The 17,038-nt window shown below is 50.5% G+C and overlaps 1 protein-coding gene across 1 annotated transcript; it reads right to left on the minus strand.

Annotated features, from left to right (window-relative positions):
• Positions 1–1,492: 1,492 nt before the first annotated feature.
• Positions 1,493–13,383, minus strand: LOC149363709 (serine/threonine-protein phosphatase PGAM5, mitochondrial-like). Its single transcript, XM_089568591.1, has 5 exons — positions 13,214–13,383; positions 10,340–10,518; positions 8,008–8,225; positions 6,075–6,205; positions 1,493–1,652 (listed from the first exon to the last, which is right to left on the minus strand). The coding sequence occupies exons 1-5, from the start codon at positions 13,381–13,383 to the stop codon at positions 1,493–1,495; spliced, it is 858 nt and encodes a 285-aa protein (XP_089424717.1).
• Positions 13,384–17,038: the final 3,655 nt, after the last annotated feature.

Here is a 17,038-nt window from a genome sequence, read left to right on the forward strand (position 1 = left end):
AGGAGAGGCTCGTAGGTGGAGGAGCTCGGTGGGTGCTCGGAAGTGCAAAAATGACAGAAAACCCGGGAAGTATAAAATGCTTCTTAAAAAAAATGCACTTTTTCTTACGGGCTCATTAGGCTTCTAAGCTGTGTCAGGATGGCGCGAAAGGAACAAGCACGAGAGAGGCACAAGAACCCAACAGGACAGGCGCCAAGACTTGTTGAATCTAATAAATGTAACAGCGCTAGCAAACGCAACCACAGAACGAAAGAAGATTTATGAGACACAAGCGTTGTTGCACCAACACGCCCAGAAAGAATTTTTGATGAACTCTTGTTGGCTGCTTCGCAACTTTTTATCTAATTTTAGCCTGAGTCGCTTTGGGACGTTCAACCCCAATAAATCTAAATTTTATCTAATTTTTTTTCCTTTCAGTTATCATTATTTACCGCGAGCGCTAGTGAAGCATGTGTTTGGCTGTTAGGGAGGACCTAACATAAATAAATAAATAAATAAATAAATTCTACGACGCAGCTATTCGACGTTCTTGAGCCGCACTTTGCTAGGCCAAATAGCGAGAAGGCGGTGGGAGTGGTGCTCCCGCCCTAACCTTAATCACCCTTTAGCCCGTCGAAATGATTCGAGCTCTCAGATAGCACAAAACAAACTGAGTAATACCTCCGTGAGGAGGAAGGCACAACATGATGGATAACAGGGGGGGGGGGGGGGGGGGGGGGCACAAAATTTTGATTTATATTTTATCTTATGAGATTCTTTGGGCCTGTTTTCGTTTTTTGTATTTTTTTTCATCAGTGGCAGGTGAATAAAAGCAGAAGAAAAAACCACATGCCGCCGGTGGGATCCGAACCCACACATCTGAATTTCGCGTACGGTGCTCGACCAACTCAACTACGGCGACGGCTGTCCGATCTCCTGCCTTCGGGAACCTGTTTGTAGTGTAACCGAAACCGAACCCTGAGTGTTCACCAGCGCCACCCTCGTCCATAGCGCGGACGTAGTACGCCCTGGACTGCAGCAGCTGCCGCGTAGGAACGTGGCCGAACGGCGACGACCGAAGCTGTGCGAGAACTCTCATGCTACCTACGGAAACAAGACTGCCAGATTTAAGGCCCTCCAGAGGGCTGGCTCTTGTCTCTCTCTCTCTCTCTCAAACACACACACACACACACACACACACACACACACACACACACACACACACACACACACACACACACACACACACACACACACACACACACACACACACACACACACACACACAACGTGCGCGATTCTGGCTTTTCTCGTAATGGGACTAGTAATGCCCTCGAAATGAAAGAAACCCGAAGGGGAAACGCTGACCCATGTGTTCACATCTTAGTCAAAGCAGTGCAGTCGAGGGCAGCAGTCCTGCTTGTAATAAATTCTGAGAAAAAAACGCCCTCAGATGGTTTTTAAACGACGAGCTATATTTGAATGAAACGCCGGTAGCGTTGTTCAGCAGAAGTTATCGAGGGTATCCGGTGGTGATCATGTCGATGGTCATGTGCCCGACGTCGCCGAGGTTTCGCAGCCTGACCTCCCCGTTGGGCGCGATCTTCACAACCGAGAGGCTGCCGTGGGCGAGGGAGATGCGAAACCAGGCCTCGGGAGGGAGCTGAAGGGCCCTGCGTATAGGCGCGCACAGAGAATACCGAACATCAGTCAGAGTGCAAGCCCGCTTATGAGTTGTCGGAAGTATATACAGCGGCGAAGTTTGGCGATTCTTAAGGAGTAGTTGTGGGCGGCCGCCGGATTTATGCCATGCCGTAAAAAAGGGGGGGAGGGGCGGCTTATGCTCGACCAAAAGAAACACCGGGTTCACATTAGAGGCGGCACTTAAACTTTGCTTTAAGGTATGACCTGATAGTGCGAATGGATATACAGATTGGTCATTTTAGACTCGGAATCCCTTTCTCAATTTACGCCTTATGACACACTTATCGTATAATAATAAAAAAAGTCATCATACCACTCCTCGCGCACTGGTGCACCTGTTAAGCGATGCGCCACTGCCCTGCGATGGCAGGTGCTCCCAGCGGTGGGCCTTGTGCGACCTGCAGGTCGCTCTTCCCGAGCAACTTCTCTCCACTGATCATTAATTTCCCCCCGCCGCGGTGGCTCAGTGGTTACGGCGCTCGGCTGCTGACCCGAAAGACGCGGGTTCGATCCCGGCCGCGGCGGCCGAATTTCGATGAAGGCGAAATTCTAGAGGCCCGTGTGCTGTGCGGTGTCAGTGCACGTTGAAGAACCCCAGGTGGTCGAAATTTCCGGAGCCCTTCACTACGGCGTCCCTCATAGCCTGAGTTGCTTTGGGATGTTAAACCCGAATAACAAACCAACCAATCATTAACAGCCACCTGCCACGGTGCTCAGTTTGCTCACAATCCGTTGGGCACGTTGTGATGACGTCTCAAGGTCATGTGACCCAGGTTGCCCGCCTAGGTATCTTCTCCGGGGGATTTTTCGCTCACAACACCGCCAACGACGACGACACCAGATTTTCTGCAGAACTGGAGCCTTAAGGCTATCACAATACTTTTCGCAATTCAGTTGTTAGGCATTCAGACATTAGATATGGCGCCTTGCGATGCCATGACTAACAGCTAAGCCCAGAAATGCCATTCGCAGAATGCGGTATCAAAATACAAGCGCCGCACGGTGTCGTGCATCAGATACGACACTGATCTCCGAGGTGCGCCTCTTGCGGCACCGAAATGTATTCTTTGATAGAAGGAGCTGGGATAGAAGGAAAACTCGCAATGAGACACCGAAAGCTGACTACACAGCTTACGGGTGTCACTTCCGGCTCTTAATTTCCAGAAACTGGCTGCAATTCATGGCCAGATTAGGAGTCACGTAGCTGGCGGGATTCGAAACTAGAATATCTGGACATTCAAGGATAACAAATTAAGGCGCCACCGATGAACATTAAGAGAGTCAGTAAAAGGTGATGTCCTGCAACTTCTATTTGTTTTCGCGCTATATAGAGATATAATGAGCGCTCACACAATACGAACAATGGTTTGTGTTTGCACCTGGCATGATGAGCGATGGTCCGAATTCCTCCTCCATTACAAATATGCAATAAATTTTCGCTACGATAACATCAAATGGTCTCTTCTTATACTTCCTGTTGCTGACAAACCTCCATCCCCCACCTCGTTAAGGATTCTTTGGCGGATCTACCTTAATACACTACCGACACTCACTCGTCTTTCCTATCCTGTGGCCGGCCCTGCCCTGGATGTCCTAATTGTCCCGAATGGTATGCTGCTCTAGAACATTCCCTTTTCTCCTGTCCCGCTTCCACTTGATGACCCTTTTATCCTTATCCGTCTCCCTCAACGTTACGGCCCCGGCTAGCCTCGAACCACTCGGCTTTACTGACCTTGATGCAGCATGTCCTTGAATCTAAATACTTCTTCGCGATATAATTCGTCGTCAAGCTCAAACAGGCACGCTATTATACCATGGTTTCAGTGTCATAATGGTCATCTGGTGAAGCTGTACCTTCAGGGAAAAAAGTGAGTTCGGACGTGGAGACAGGGATGTCCACATTTGGCAGAAATCGAGACAAGAATGCGCATGTCTCCTGGCAGCGCATCATTTAAACATGACTTCAGAAGCTCCAAACGCACAGAACTTGTCTGGCTCAATCACAGTCTTCTTCAGACGTGTGAAATAGAAGGCCACAAGGCCGCGTGCTGGTGGTAATAGCCAAGCAACATTGAAATTAACTACAGATGCACACGCACCATGCTATATGTGCAACAGCTGCCGAAGCAGATTCGAACTCCAGCTGGTCTAAATTATTCCGGAGCCCTCTACCACAGCATTCCTCATAGCCTATGTCTCGCTTCGGGACGTTAAACGATGTAATTTGCAGTTTAAAACTTTCCCACTCACCAAATGTTCATAGAAACCCTTGTATTACTCCCTAAGGCCTATTAGCATCGTCTACTGAGTGTTTCTCTTCATGCTCTTTTATCGAGCTCAACGGGATAACGTGATTAATCTATACTCCTATTCAAGAGGCCACGTTCGCAGTATACTCATATCATCATCATCATCACCATCAGCCTGACTACGTCCACTGCAGGGCAAAGGCCTCTCCCATATCTCACCAATTAACCCTGTCTTTTGAGAGCTGCGCCCACCGTATCCCATCGCGTTTCTAACAAGCGCGGCGGGTTGCGAGGCAGGGACGCGCTTCGGCTCGCCCATGCCTTCGTGACCAGCAGGATCCTCTCCCTACCTTCGCACTACGAAACAACAAGAAATAAGAATCGACACCATCGTTAGAAAGGCTACAGAGCGAGCACTGGGCCTCCCAGTGGCCACCTCCAATGCTAAGTTGTCGGCGTTGGGGGTGATCAACTCCTACCAGGAGTTACGGGAGGCCCACCTCGTGAACAAATATACGCGACTCTCGCAGACGGCATCCGGGCGCCGCCTGCTAGACCGCTTGCACATCCAACACGAGTGCACTCCAGAGGAGACGTGTCGGATTCCGGAGCTATGGCGTCACAAGCTCTGGGTCCCTCCACTCCCGCGCAACATGGACACACATACACACGAAGGCAGACGAGAGGCGCGCGCTCGGGCCCTCGAACACCAACACGGATCCAAACAGGGTGTATACTACGTTGACGTGGCAGGGCCGTCGCCCAATGGATTCTACACGGCCGCAGTAGTTCACCAGGATCAATGCGTTAACGGGCTCTCCTTTCGAGCTCGAAATTCAGCACAGGAAGAGGAAGTAGCCATTGCGCTTGTGCGCCTCGGACTTGAATTCGAGGGTAGTCGTGACATATTCGCGTCGAACCTGTCAACACTACCTGGCTGGCGAGATTTCACCTTTAGCCTACAATATATTAAAGCGCGCAGTGAGGGAATCGGACCCTTCGCCAAAACGCATAGTTTGGACTCCAGGCCATCAGGGCGTTAGAGGTAATGAGGCTGCGGACGCGGCTGCCCGAGCGCTTACCTACCGGGCACCTCACCCAGGCTCTTCCGGCTCGGAGATTGTGCAACCGCTTCTGCGGTTCCGAAAAATTCTGGACGACTATTGCGAACGCCATCGGCTTTTCCTGGTCCCTGCTATGGGCCTGAGTAAAGCTGATGAGCGAACTCTGAGGCGCTTGCAGACCAACACTCTGTTGTGTCCTGCAATAGTGAAACATTTCGACCCCAAAATTGATGGGCGCTGCCCTCACTGTGGGGAAGTTTCCATTACCTTCCACATGGTTTGGGCCTGTCAAAAGAATCCTTCCCTTCACCCCAATCCTTCCCCTTCCCGAGAGGCATGGGAGGCAGCCCTGCTCAACTGCTCGGGGCTGGAGTCTCAAAGGGCTCTAGTCCAACGGGTGCGAGTAGCGGCCTCGTCCAGCGGGGTCCCGGACTAAGGACTCCACCTATGTAAAGGGCCATTTTTGGTCTGCAAACGCTCCTGTTGTTTATTAAAAAGTTTTCACCGCCACCACCGCCCATCTTTCGGTCGCCCCCTGCTGCGCTTGTCTTATCTTGGAATCCACTCCGTTACTATTAAGTACCAGCGGTTATCTTGCCTTCCCATTTCATTCCGTACCCAAGCCCATTTCTTCCTCTTGATTTCTACTAGGATGTCACTAATCCGCGTTTGTTCCATCACCCACTCCGCCCTCTACCGGTCTCTTAACGTTGCAGCTGCCATTTTTATTTCCATAGCTCGCTGCGTTGTCCTTAAGTTATGCTGAAACCTCTTCGTCAGCCTCCACGTTTCTATCATATACGTTAGTACGGCAAGATACAAATGCATACTTTTCTCTTGAGGGATATTGGTACTCTATATGTCACCTCGTATTTACGCTCTTATGAAGACATAAAGACTTAAAATTGATTTAGTGAGCTGGGACCTACGCAGTTATCCCGATGAGGCCTGCAGGGTAAACGAAAAAGTGAGTCCGCGGAAACCAGGAGCGCAAACCTTTTGATGCATTCCATTTCATCGTTTAAGAAAGGCATGATAAAATTTCGCGGTAACAAAAGAAGACTGCACTCGTTCTCGCCTGCACGTCCAGTAGCGGATGACGTTCGAGTGGCAGACGATGATCTCGTGGGTGTCCTCGTGCTGGGAGGCGGGAGCCCGGTAGAAGTACTTTCGGAACCCGGCTTCTATGCGTGCGCCATCTACGAAATACTGGGGACACCAAACAACACGGGCAGGCCTATGTTGCTTAGAAAACCATCATGGCGGTGGCGGGAAATGAGCGGGCGTTCGAATGAGACGTGGACATATTTCTTAGGCTGGACCGCACGCTCTTCTGGCTATAATTTAATGGGCTGTGAAATACTAAAATTAAATCGTAGAAAAACGGTACTGATTTGACCAACGATAAAATTCTGCTTAGATTGCATAAACCGCGTTAGTTGAACGCGGATAGAATTTGAACTAGATTTGACTTTTTGAAGGAAGCAATCTAACGCCGTGAGCGCAGTCCCGTATAATGCGAGCAGTTCACAGAAAACGTCTGAAATACTGAAATACCGCGACCGCCGCGGTACTCGGATTCGAACCCGACCACGGCGGCTGCGTTTCGATGGAGGCGAAACGCAAAGGCGCAGTGTGCTATGCGATGTCACTGAACGTTAAAGATCCCCAGGGGGTGGTGGTGAGGGTGGTGTGACACTTTTATTAGAACAGCTTTTCTGTTAGGCGTTCAATAGGTCCTGGGCCAAGGCGACGAGGGCACGTTGCAGTTTTATATCCAGGGAGGCGAGCCAGATGGGCCACGGTGGGGGTGGGGGGAAAGGATAGGCGGTTGACTGGAAGGCTGCGTGGCACCGTGTAAGGCAGTGTTCTGTGTCTACACATGCGTGAGGACAGTTTGGGCAATGAGATGTGGAAGTGTACCGGTGTAGAGAAAGTTTGGCTGGTGTATGTAGGAAGTTAAACTGTATTCGGCGAAGAATGCGAGCTTCACGTATAAGTCCAATTTTTTCTGCGTGTAGTATTCGTCAACTGTGCGTTTGTAAACCCTGACTGCCTGCTCCGTCGGTGGGCTCGTCCATGGGATCCCCGGCATCCGGTGTATAGTTTCGCAGGCAAGCTGGTGAGCCAGCTCATTGCCCGGGATGCCCATGTGACCAGGGGTTCACCGAAAGGTCACCGGTCGTGAGCTTGATGCTATGAGGGCGGCATCCAAGGCCGATCGAGTAGGGAAAGGGAGGGCTCTTTCGCGGAAGGCACGCAGAGCTAGCTGCCTGCGCGTCTGTATAGACAACGCATTCGGGGGCGGTGGGTAGGGTGGCAAAGTGTGTGACGGCATCGGCGATCCCGTGTATTTCTATGGTGAGAGTGGAGGGTTGGGAGGTTTATGGACCGGTTGTGTGAGTGCTGGTTGTAGAGAGGGAAGGGTGGAGGAAGAAGGCTGCTGTGGAGCCCGCGGTTTCCGTGAGACAGGCGTCTGTGTAGGCCACCGCCGCAGCGTGCAAGGGTGGCTTGTGGTTCTATGCGTATGCTTGGCGGCAGCCTGCGTGTGTGTGTGTGCGGACATGTCGCGTGGTGGTGGAGATTATCCCGGGGACCTTAACTACGGCAACTCTTTCTCTCTTTCTTCTTTCACTCCCATCTTTACCCCTTCCCTTACGGCGCGGTGCGTGTGTTCACTGTGACGTGTGAGACAGTGTATTTTGTTTCCTGAAAACCAGTTTTCAGTTTTTAGTTTTTCGCCGATTCCGTAATGGTTTCAGAGTAGTCACTCATTGAGTGTATAACACAGTTAAAAAAAAGGAACGGAAAGGCCTGGTGTAAGTCAAGGCTAAAGGAAGAAATAGGACTCGCGGTGGGTCTTCGGTAAAGACAGCATAGTTGCCAGCGGCAGTCATGACGGTGATGACAGCAAGAACTGTGATAATTACTGACATGCGCTCCCCGTGCCGTTTAACACTTTAACTTCTTGCCCACTACGCAACTGGAACCAATTGATAGCTTGTGCCAACCGAATTGGGATCCGGATTCCAGGTCTCGGAAGGTGGGTTGGGTGGCACGGGAGCTCCCTCACGTATCAGCTCGCACGACTCCTTGGGCAGCGCATCCAGGTACTTGTGGATGATCTCTGCCGTTTCGGTGGCCCGCGCCATGGTCGAGTGGACGAGCCGAGTGAAAGGGACCTTCAGTTGCTTGAGCCGCTGGCCCGTCAGGTCAGCCTGCTTGCGACCTGTAGTGTACGGAGAAGAAAGGGGAAGATATACTCCCAAGGGCAGGGAATTAACAGCGGTAACACATGACCCTACTCCAATCTCTACCCAGAATGGATGTCATGACGTCACTCATTGCCAGCCCTAGCTGGACTATAGTGACACCAGATGACGCACTACCGACAGCGTCCATTCCACAGCCGCTTGTCACATATGACTCATGCCCGCCTGGTCAACATTCTTTTTGGGCATCAACTGAACGCAAAGGCTTAGATTAAGACTGCGACAGCGGCTGCGAGCCTTTCATAGCTAGCAAAATGCCTCACGCCAGCTTGTGCCGAGAGCGTACCACTTCAAAGCATTGTACCAAAAGTGCTTCACGCCAAAGCTCAATGCCGAAATGAGTCAATCAACCCTACGCGTTATATCGAAAGCGCCTCACGCTTATGTATTGTGGTGAAAGTGCCTTGCGCCATGGTGTTAGCCGAAATGCATCTAGCCAACGTGTTATGTACTACAGGCGACAAAAGTCTTCAGGACGCATGACCGGAAAGCAAAGACGACAGCTCCGTTATTATGTAGTTCATCTGAAGCAAATTTGTGAAAGTGTTAGTCGGACTCACTTCAAATGTGCGGCAGTGAAACCAGATATTTGGTAGCAGGCATTACACGTATGCGCCTAGATCGCTTTTCCCGTTTTCTGGAGACTTTTGTTCCAGATAGTACAAAACTGTTTCATACCGACGTAGAATGACGAAGTGCCTCAGGATAACATGCTATGATGAAAGCGACTCACGCCGGCGTGATATTATGGCACTAACGCTATATTACTAAGAAATGCGGCTGGCAGACGCTGGTGAACTTCGCAAGGAAACGAATATCATGAACACATAGTGGGGGCGATAGTGCTACTCCTACGCCTGTTTACTTCAGTCCCAGTTGGCTGAGGCTGTACGTCTGCACACATTTAGGAACGTATGTCTTCAAAAACATGTTATTTCGTGACGTCTTATTACGTGCGGAAATTACGAAGCTCCCTCGGCGCCAATTATCAGAATCAAGACGTAGAAAGCGGAGGACTGATCGAAGACCTATTGTAGTGTGGCAGGTTTTGCGAACTGGATTACCCTGCAACCGATACAGTCTTCAATGGGGCGATTGTAACATGCACGATAAGATCAATAATTAAATAATAAGCAACAAAATTCTTAAGGCTGCGGGTTCGATCTCGGCAGCAGCGGCCGCATTTAGATGGAGCTGAAGTACAAAAACACTAGGCATCGTCATCATCATCATCATCATCATGAAGGCTCGCAGCCGCTGTCGTAGTCTTAATCTAAGTCTTTGCGTTCAGTTGCTGCCCAAAGGAAATGTTGTCTGGGCGGGCATGAGCGAAATTTGACGAGAGGTTTGTGGAATGGGCGCTGTCGAAAGTGCGTCAACTGATGTCACTGTAGTCCAGCTGTTGGGGGCTGCTGACCGATGTCCTTGCGTATGAGTGGCGAGGAAAGTCGCTGTTCGATACAGAAGTTACAGGAACCGCGAAATTTGTCTTTGATTTCCTGCAAACTGTATAGGTACCTCCGTAAAGGTCAAAATGTCAAAGATTTTGACCACTTCCCACAAATTTTGACCACTGGCATGTTATGACTGGTAGTCCTTGGTCATTTTCTTATTACGAAATAATAAATCTTACTGCAGCCGTCCATTGGCCCATAGTATATCGTAAGGAGAGAAATAATAAAATTCACAAGGGCACCTAATTTCATTATGTGTTAGCAATGCAACAGCATTGGCATCGGTGGATTCCTTTATTGAAAGTGACGCCAGTTCCCTTCAGCCAGTGGGAGTGCTCCTGTCTGGTGGCGTCATTTCTCTCCAGCCATTGGTGGTTCTCCTGTCTGGTGACGTATTTCACTCCGTCCAATGACAATGCTCCGGTATGGTGACATTACTTCCCTCCAAATAAAGGCGAAATTTTATCATCGACGACTCATATTGGTCCTATGTAGCTTCGAATGCTATGGCATTAAATATGAACAACGTTTGAATATCCACATTTACAGCGCAGAGGGCAAACCCTCAGAAGCCGAGGCTGCGCAGTAATGACTGGCATTACTGATGTATCGCTCACCAAGCTCTGTTAGCACGTGCTCCTTATCCGATGCTCCCGGCCTGTAGAAATGACCGTGACGGATCAGGTACAGGTACCGCAATGCCGTCGGTTGAGCCTCCTCCACTTCATGGTCGTAACGACTATTCTCTTCACTGGAGGAGTTCTCCATCGGCCTCACACAGTAATGGGGGTCTCTCCTGCGGTACGGACCAAATAAAAAGAATATTTGCTGCGCAAAGCAGTAGAAGAGGCATATTAAGGTCCTAAATGACATTCTTCCCCCGGAAAAGTGATAAAGTGCCAGTCAGGAAGGGGTTCACGCCAGACAACACCATTTCTACGTTGCTGTTCTAGGCGTGTTTACAAGTGGTGTTTAGAGGGTACCATTTGGAAATATTTGGGATAAAATTTGATCGAGGACACGTTAGTAGCTTCACATTCCCTGGCGATCTTGCCTAGCTAAGTATCTCTATAGGGAAGAATTGCTGGCCATGACTGAGGACGCAAAACTGGGACCAGAATTATTGAACTAAAATAAATGTGAAAGGAAAAACCAATATAAGTTAAAGTGAGCATGCAATTTACAATAGGCAGCGTTGTGTTGGAAATGCTGAATCATACATACATAAATTTACATAAAATATTGACCACATGTCTGGACCATGAAAGTTTAATAACGAGGATAACAAAAATGGAGCACAGTGCTTATGGATGGTAGTCTCAAGTCATCAGTAGCCCCTTGCCGATATCCTTAAGGAGAAAAGCATATCACACCTGCATTGTGCCAGTACTCAAAAATGACTTGAAAGCCTGGAAGCTAACGAAAATGCTTCAAAATATCCGTCGGAAGAAAAATAGTAAGAATGTCTAAGGAATGAACGAGAGTTAATCACATCTTAGCTGAAATCAAGCACAGGAAATGGATATGGGCAGAGGGGAGACAGCCGTTGCTTCGTGGTGTCCTTTGAATGTGTCGCCCGTGTCGCCATGGTGCAGGTCAGGACAGAGCTGCTTGTGTTCCCAGTTTGAACAGACGAATCAGATAGTGAACGTGTCTCATTCAACCTTCGGAGTGTCAGGGTAACGCCGTGGATTCTAAGCGAAGGAAAATATAGCAGAAGGTGGCAGAGAGTAAGGTGGGCTTATGAGACGGAAGTTTGTGGGAATCAGGGGGCCGCAGCTGGCGCAAATAGTTATCAGATAGAGATGTAACTGAGACAATGATGACGATGACCACAATAAGATGATGAAGATGCTGAAAGGAAAAAAAAAATGGCTGAGGCTTAGCTAAGGTTAAGCCTAGTCAGATGCGAAGCATATTGATGGCTAGGCTTGGTAATACATGGCTTTCCTTGGTTGACGTTCATCCCGCTCTTCATCGGTCTCTGTGGCACGCTGAAGCTTTCGCTTCTCGTTCAAATCAGCCCTGCTTCTAGGCGGCATCCCAACACCTGGCCGCCTCGTAAGTGCCCGGAGAGCGAGGCAAGCTCAGCTTTATACCGCTGCTGTAGCGTCACGTGGTCAGCTGCAGCGCCTCTGATGTGGAGCCTCCACCGCCGCGGCCGACCGCGCGAGCCGGCAGCCCATCTCTCCTCTGCTGTGACGTCATGTTGTCACGTGGTCAGCCGCCGCGCCTCTGATGTGGAGCCTCCACCGCCGCGGCCGACCGCGCGAGCCGGCAGCCCATCTCTCCTCTGCTGTGACGTCATGTTGTCACGTGGTGCCACGTGGTCACGCTAAAGGTCAATGGTAGCTCCACCGCCGCGCTCGACGGGCTGTAGTGTAGCTCTAGTAATATGCTTCGCATAAAAACAGGATCGGGCCTACCACGGAGACTGAAGTCCCGCTTCAGTAAGACGGCGTCATGAAAGCGCTTATTCTTTCCGGGTAAATGTCCATTGCTGGACTCCTGTAGTAACCTCGATGGAGAGTCTTGGGCAGGCACAATGAAAGCGCGAGGGTGGAATTAGTGATAGAAAGGAAAGAAGACTAGCGTTCAAGAAGGGAAGCGAGGTGGTGGAGTCGTAGATGAACCAGAAGATGGTGACCTGGGGCAGGCAATTCGCAAAAGCCAGGAGGTAAAATGAGGTGCGCGTGCTACCTCATCTGGGGCCCTAGTCTCCTCGGCTCCTCTTCTGGAGTCTTTAACACCACGCTACCTTGCGCAGTGCAGGTTATAGCCGCCTAGAAGAAGTACATATAAATTGCTCCTCTTTTATTCCTTGACGCGCATTCCAACATTTTCTCGAGCGTTACGACCGTCGGAGGCACTACAAGTGCTGACCGTTCAAAACAGCTTATACAGACAGCAAGCTTTTTATCGACTGTGCCCAGAAAAGGGCGAAGAGCGATTTTTTCACATGGAGTGACACTCACAGTGCAGCGTCATTCTGCGGAGCGCAGAAACCTCTCGACAATCAACGCCAACAAGCAGCTGGCTATACCGGTGACACTTCACGAATATACGTTGTCAGCGTCTCATAGCTACAAGTGCCTTGCAAACTTCGTATTCATCGTAATTAAACATTGATGGCTTAACTAAATGACGTCGAGCACCTAGCCTCAGTCTTCCGTTTTCAATACACCATTACTGCAGCACCATTTACCTCGCTGGAGGCAAAATTCTAGAGGCCCATGTTACAGTGCGATGTCAGTGCACGTTAAAGAACCCCAGGTGGTCGAAATTTCCGGAGCCCTTCACGACGGCGTCCCTCATAGCCTGCGTCGCTTTGGGACGTTAAACCCCATAAACCAAACCAAGCCATTTACCTCGCAGAAATTATCTCTCCACCCATTGCTACGAAAGCATGTGTTGCGGACGATCAAGGCCTGAGCTCGGTTGAACTAAGCCCCTCCTCCAGGCCATATGCTACTAGAAACACGTGTACCCACCTGTCCCAATTGCTGTCCCAGTGTGAGGTGGGCGAGATGGGCTGGAACGGCTGGATGTTGGCGGCCCGCGGGGTGCTCGCTTCGCGCAGCTTCCCTCGCTCGCTGTTGAACGCGAACGCTGCTGCGGCGCAGCCCAGGACTCCCGCACCCGCGAAGATCTCGCGAAGCATTTCACGCGAAGAGCCGCGGCGATGTTGGCGAAATCGGAAGCTACACGGCGGTCGCTAAAAGGCACACGAACTACGAGCGCGAACGGCGCGTGCTTCGCGCTCGTCTTCTACAAGACGAAGACAGTACAGCGCGCGACTGAAGCGCCATCAGCAGGATGAGATGCGAAAGAGTGCGTTATTGTTCATATCAAGCTTATTAAAATCAATTGTTGATAGCGACCGCAAAACTGCGCCCCTCATACATAAGGTACTGTACGTGCCGTCTGCTACGTGAAAGATTCTGTGCCGAATTCCACGTAATTATAAAAAAATTAAAGATGATGGCGGCGCAGAGAATAACTTCTACGGCTGCTTGATCCACAGAAGCCCATCTATGAGATTTAAAAAAAAAACAGGAATCACATAATTACAATCACGAATTTTTTCTCCTTTTTGTAAGAGAACTGCTTTCCGACCTCCCTACCTGTCAACTCATAACCTATGCTTCTGAGGAATTGTTTCTGAGCAGCTGTCATGAGTATTGCCGTGTCTTGTAGATACCGTAGCGAAGCTTTCGCACTTCTGGATAAGTGATTCAATGACAGACCATTAAGTGTGCTGTTGCTATAGGCGTCACCATGGTCGCTATGACGAAGCCAAAATATTTCTGAACTCTTCGATGACGCAGGCAGTGAGGACAACAAAAGCGACTAAAAAACAGTTCAAGCTTCAGCTTGTATATACTAGGAAAGTGAGAGAGAAAAAAAAACATTCTTCGCACCACCGTGCAGGCCAAAGTGAGACGAAGAGAAAGACATTGTTTCTATTGCCTCGATGTCCGAGAGCAAGAGAGACATATTTAATACGCGGATGGATGGAGAGGTCGGCTGGAGTAACCGTCTCTAACCTGCTACTCCACATTGGGGAAAGGGGACGTTGCGGGAAAGGGGAAAGTAAAAGACAAGGAAGGTGATGTAGTGAGCTGCACACGTAGTGCGACCTGCTGTAGTGATCGTGCCCGCAAAATTAGAAGGAGTGTCGACGTAAGAGTAGCGAGAACGGCTTCAACCGCGGTTAGAAGTCCAGCATGTCTCAAAAAAGCAAAACCGTCGTCGGCACTGCCGTTTTCATTGCGGTACGTACTATTTGCTGTTAAGTTATCAAGGATATAATGAGGTGGACATTTCGCGCGGCGACAGCATAAAATATTTCTGCTTTCTTTTCCGCGAACATCGTTTAGTCTGAGTGAGTTTCCCGCTTTACCTAACGCCAGAGCTTTCAAAGTTCTTTCTCTTGTCTCATAAGGTAAACCTGTTTTATCGCGGGTCTCTAACGCCTGGAGCATCGTAGGCTGCTTTCGCAGATACGGCTGAGGTAACGCCTGTAGGCTGAAATGTCTAAACTCATTAATAAATTGAAGTAAACGGGCTAAAGAGACGTGTGTATATGCTATTGCGAGCAAATATGCTACAAACCTCCTTTACGTCTACGAGAGGGGTCCTCTTCACAACGGCCTCATTTAAAGGCTGACCACTGAGAGGCTTGTTGAGCCTGAATGGCTTAAGTGAACAAAGCCGCTTTTTCCTTGCAGGCCAGACAGCAGGTAGCTGCCCTTTTCTCTGGGGAAACCCTCGCAAACCTCGCTTTGCGACCACTAGCCGATTTTGGCGCTGCTCTTTCAGGTATACGTCAAAATGCATACGTCACGTCAGGCATACGTGTGTGTGTGTGTGTGTGTGTGTGTGTGCATGCGTGTGCGTGTGTGTGTGTGCGTGCGTGTGTGCGTGTCGTGTGCGTGTGTGTGCGCGCGCGTGTGTGTTTGTGTGTGTGTGCGTGCGTGTGCGTGTGTGTGTGTGTGTGTGTGTGTGTGTGTGTGTGTGTGTGTGTGTGTGTGTGTGTGTGTGTGTGTGTGTGTGTGTGTGTGTGTGTGTGTGTGTGTGTGTGTGTGTGTGTGTGTGTGTGTGTGTGTGTGTGTGTGTGTGTGTGTGTGTGTGTCCCAACGTCATTTCAGGCCGCATCATTCGTGTCCTTTCAGCCGTGTAGTGCGGCACGTGTGGCTCCCGTTTATGGGAGGGGGAGATCGTGGGTGACAGGGGGAGGCGTCATGAATCGAGTGGTCACTTCTCTTCCCTCCCCAAACTGAGAACGTTGCACACGAAAACGTGCTATGCTCTGTTTTTTTTTTTTTTTCAGCGGGAGAATAGAGATCATAAATGCTTGTGCGTAGTGAGGCCGTGCGGGTGCCCATGAGTCTGCGTGCCTCAAACTCCTTTCAGTAGCGTGCGAAGCGTCAGCTGCGGCGGATTCATGGTCTGTGAGCTGCCGATGCCGTGAAATGTGGGACGAATGTGCCAGAATCAGCAAGTGCGCGCCTGCTCGGGCAAAGTCGTCGGACGCAAGTCAGGGGAACCATGGTGCTTCCACTCGGGTGCTGAAAGATCAGCTCAGGGCCAGCTCATGGAATCTTGCGTTTATTGTGAAAGATTGGTTTTTAGAGATGCTTTATATTTCACGGCAGCTTCTCCGTTAACCTCCTCGTTCTTAAATTCGCAGCATCTTTGATGGTCTCCTCCATTTTTCTCTTCTACCCGCTCAGCGCATCTTACAGCGAGATTTGTTTATCTTGGGTGTTACTGGAGCAATAAGAGGGGTCTCCGATGAAAAAGCTTCGCGCAGGTAGGGGAGCGTCGAGCTGCATGTGGCCTATCGCAGTGCCACACATGCGCACAGGTGGCAGGGGCGTGGCCAGCTAGGATACGGTCGCCGTGTCGCAGGTGGCGAATCAGATCGCTGCGCGCCCGCCGCAACTGGCCAAGAGGAACACCGGATTCCCTCTGCCTGTGCATACGTTTCACAAGCCTGTTTAGGCGTCTCACAGGGGACAGCTCGTTTCGGCGTCTTACAGTCGAGCGTCCGGTTGGGCGCCTGCAGTCGGAGCACGGTCGCGGTACCGTGTGCACATCTGCTGAATTGCAGTCGCTCTGCCAACTGAGCTAACCGGGACGGCAAGCAAACAAGGTAGAGATGAATGGCCTTCTGCATGTATGGGAATCAACCCATTACGCTATCGCGTTATGCCCTTAAGGCGGAGCTTGAGTGTCCCCTCCAATTTCTTTTTATGCGAAGCATATTACTAGAGCTACACTGCAGCCCGTCGAGCGCGGCGGTGGAGCTACCATTGACCTTTAGCGTGACCACGTGACACCACGTGACAACATGACGTCACAGCAGAGGAGAGATGGGCTGCCGGCTCGCGCGGTCGGCCGCGGCGGTGGAGGCTCCACATCAGAGGCGCGGCGGCTGACCACGTGACAACATGACGTCACAGCAGAGGAGAGATGGGCTGCCGGCTCGCGCGGTCGGCCGCGGCGGTGGACGCTCCGCATCAGAGGCGCTGCAGCTGACCACGTGACGCTACAGCAGCGGTATAAAGCTGAGCTTGCCTCGCTCTCCGGGCAATTACGAGGCGGCCAGGTGTTGGGATGCCGCCTAGAAGCAGGGCTGATTTGAACGAGAAGCGAAAGCTTCAACGTGCCACAGAGACCGATGAAGAGCGGGATGAACGTCAACCAAGGAAAGTCATGTATTACCAAGCCTAGCCATCAATATGCTTCGCATCTGACTAGGCTTAACCTTAGCTAAGCCTCAGCCATTTTTTAACCACTGGAGTGTGAAG

Source organism: Amblyomma mixtum, chromosome 2 (assembly GCF_055824585.1).
Source record: "Amblyomma mixtum isolate Tamu chromosome 2, ASM5582458v1, whole genome shotgun sequence".
In the NCBI taxonomy this organism is placed as follows: Eukaryota; Metazoa; Arthropoda; class Arachnida; order Ixodida; family Ixodidae; genus Amblyomma; species Amblyomma mixtum.

What these genes read in the sequence shown, in the direction of transcription:
- LOC149363709 (XM_089568591.1), bottom strand. Translation starts at nt 13,383, where the DNA reads ATGCTTCGCGAGATCTTCGCGGGTGCGGGAGTCCTGGGCTGCGCCGCA. An exon ending in GCACGTGCTAACAGAGCTTG is followed by an intron (nt 8,226 to 10,339) that starts GTGAGCGATACA and finishes CGTACACTACAG; the next exon opens with GTCGCAAGCAGGCTGACCTG. An exon ending in ATCCGCTACTGGACGTGCAG is followed by an intron (nt 1,653 to 6,074) that starts GCGAGAACGAGT and finishes GCCTATACGCAG; the next exon opens with GGCCCTTCAGCTCCCTCCCG.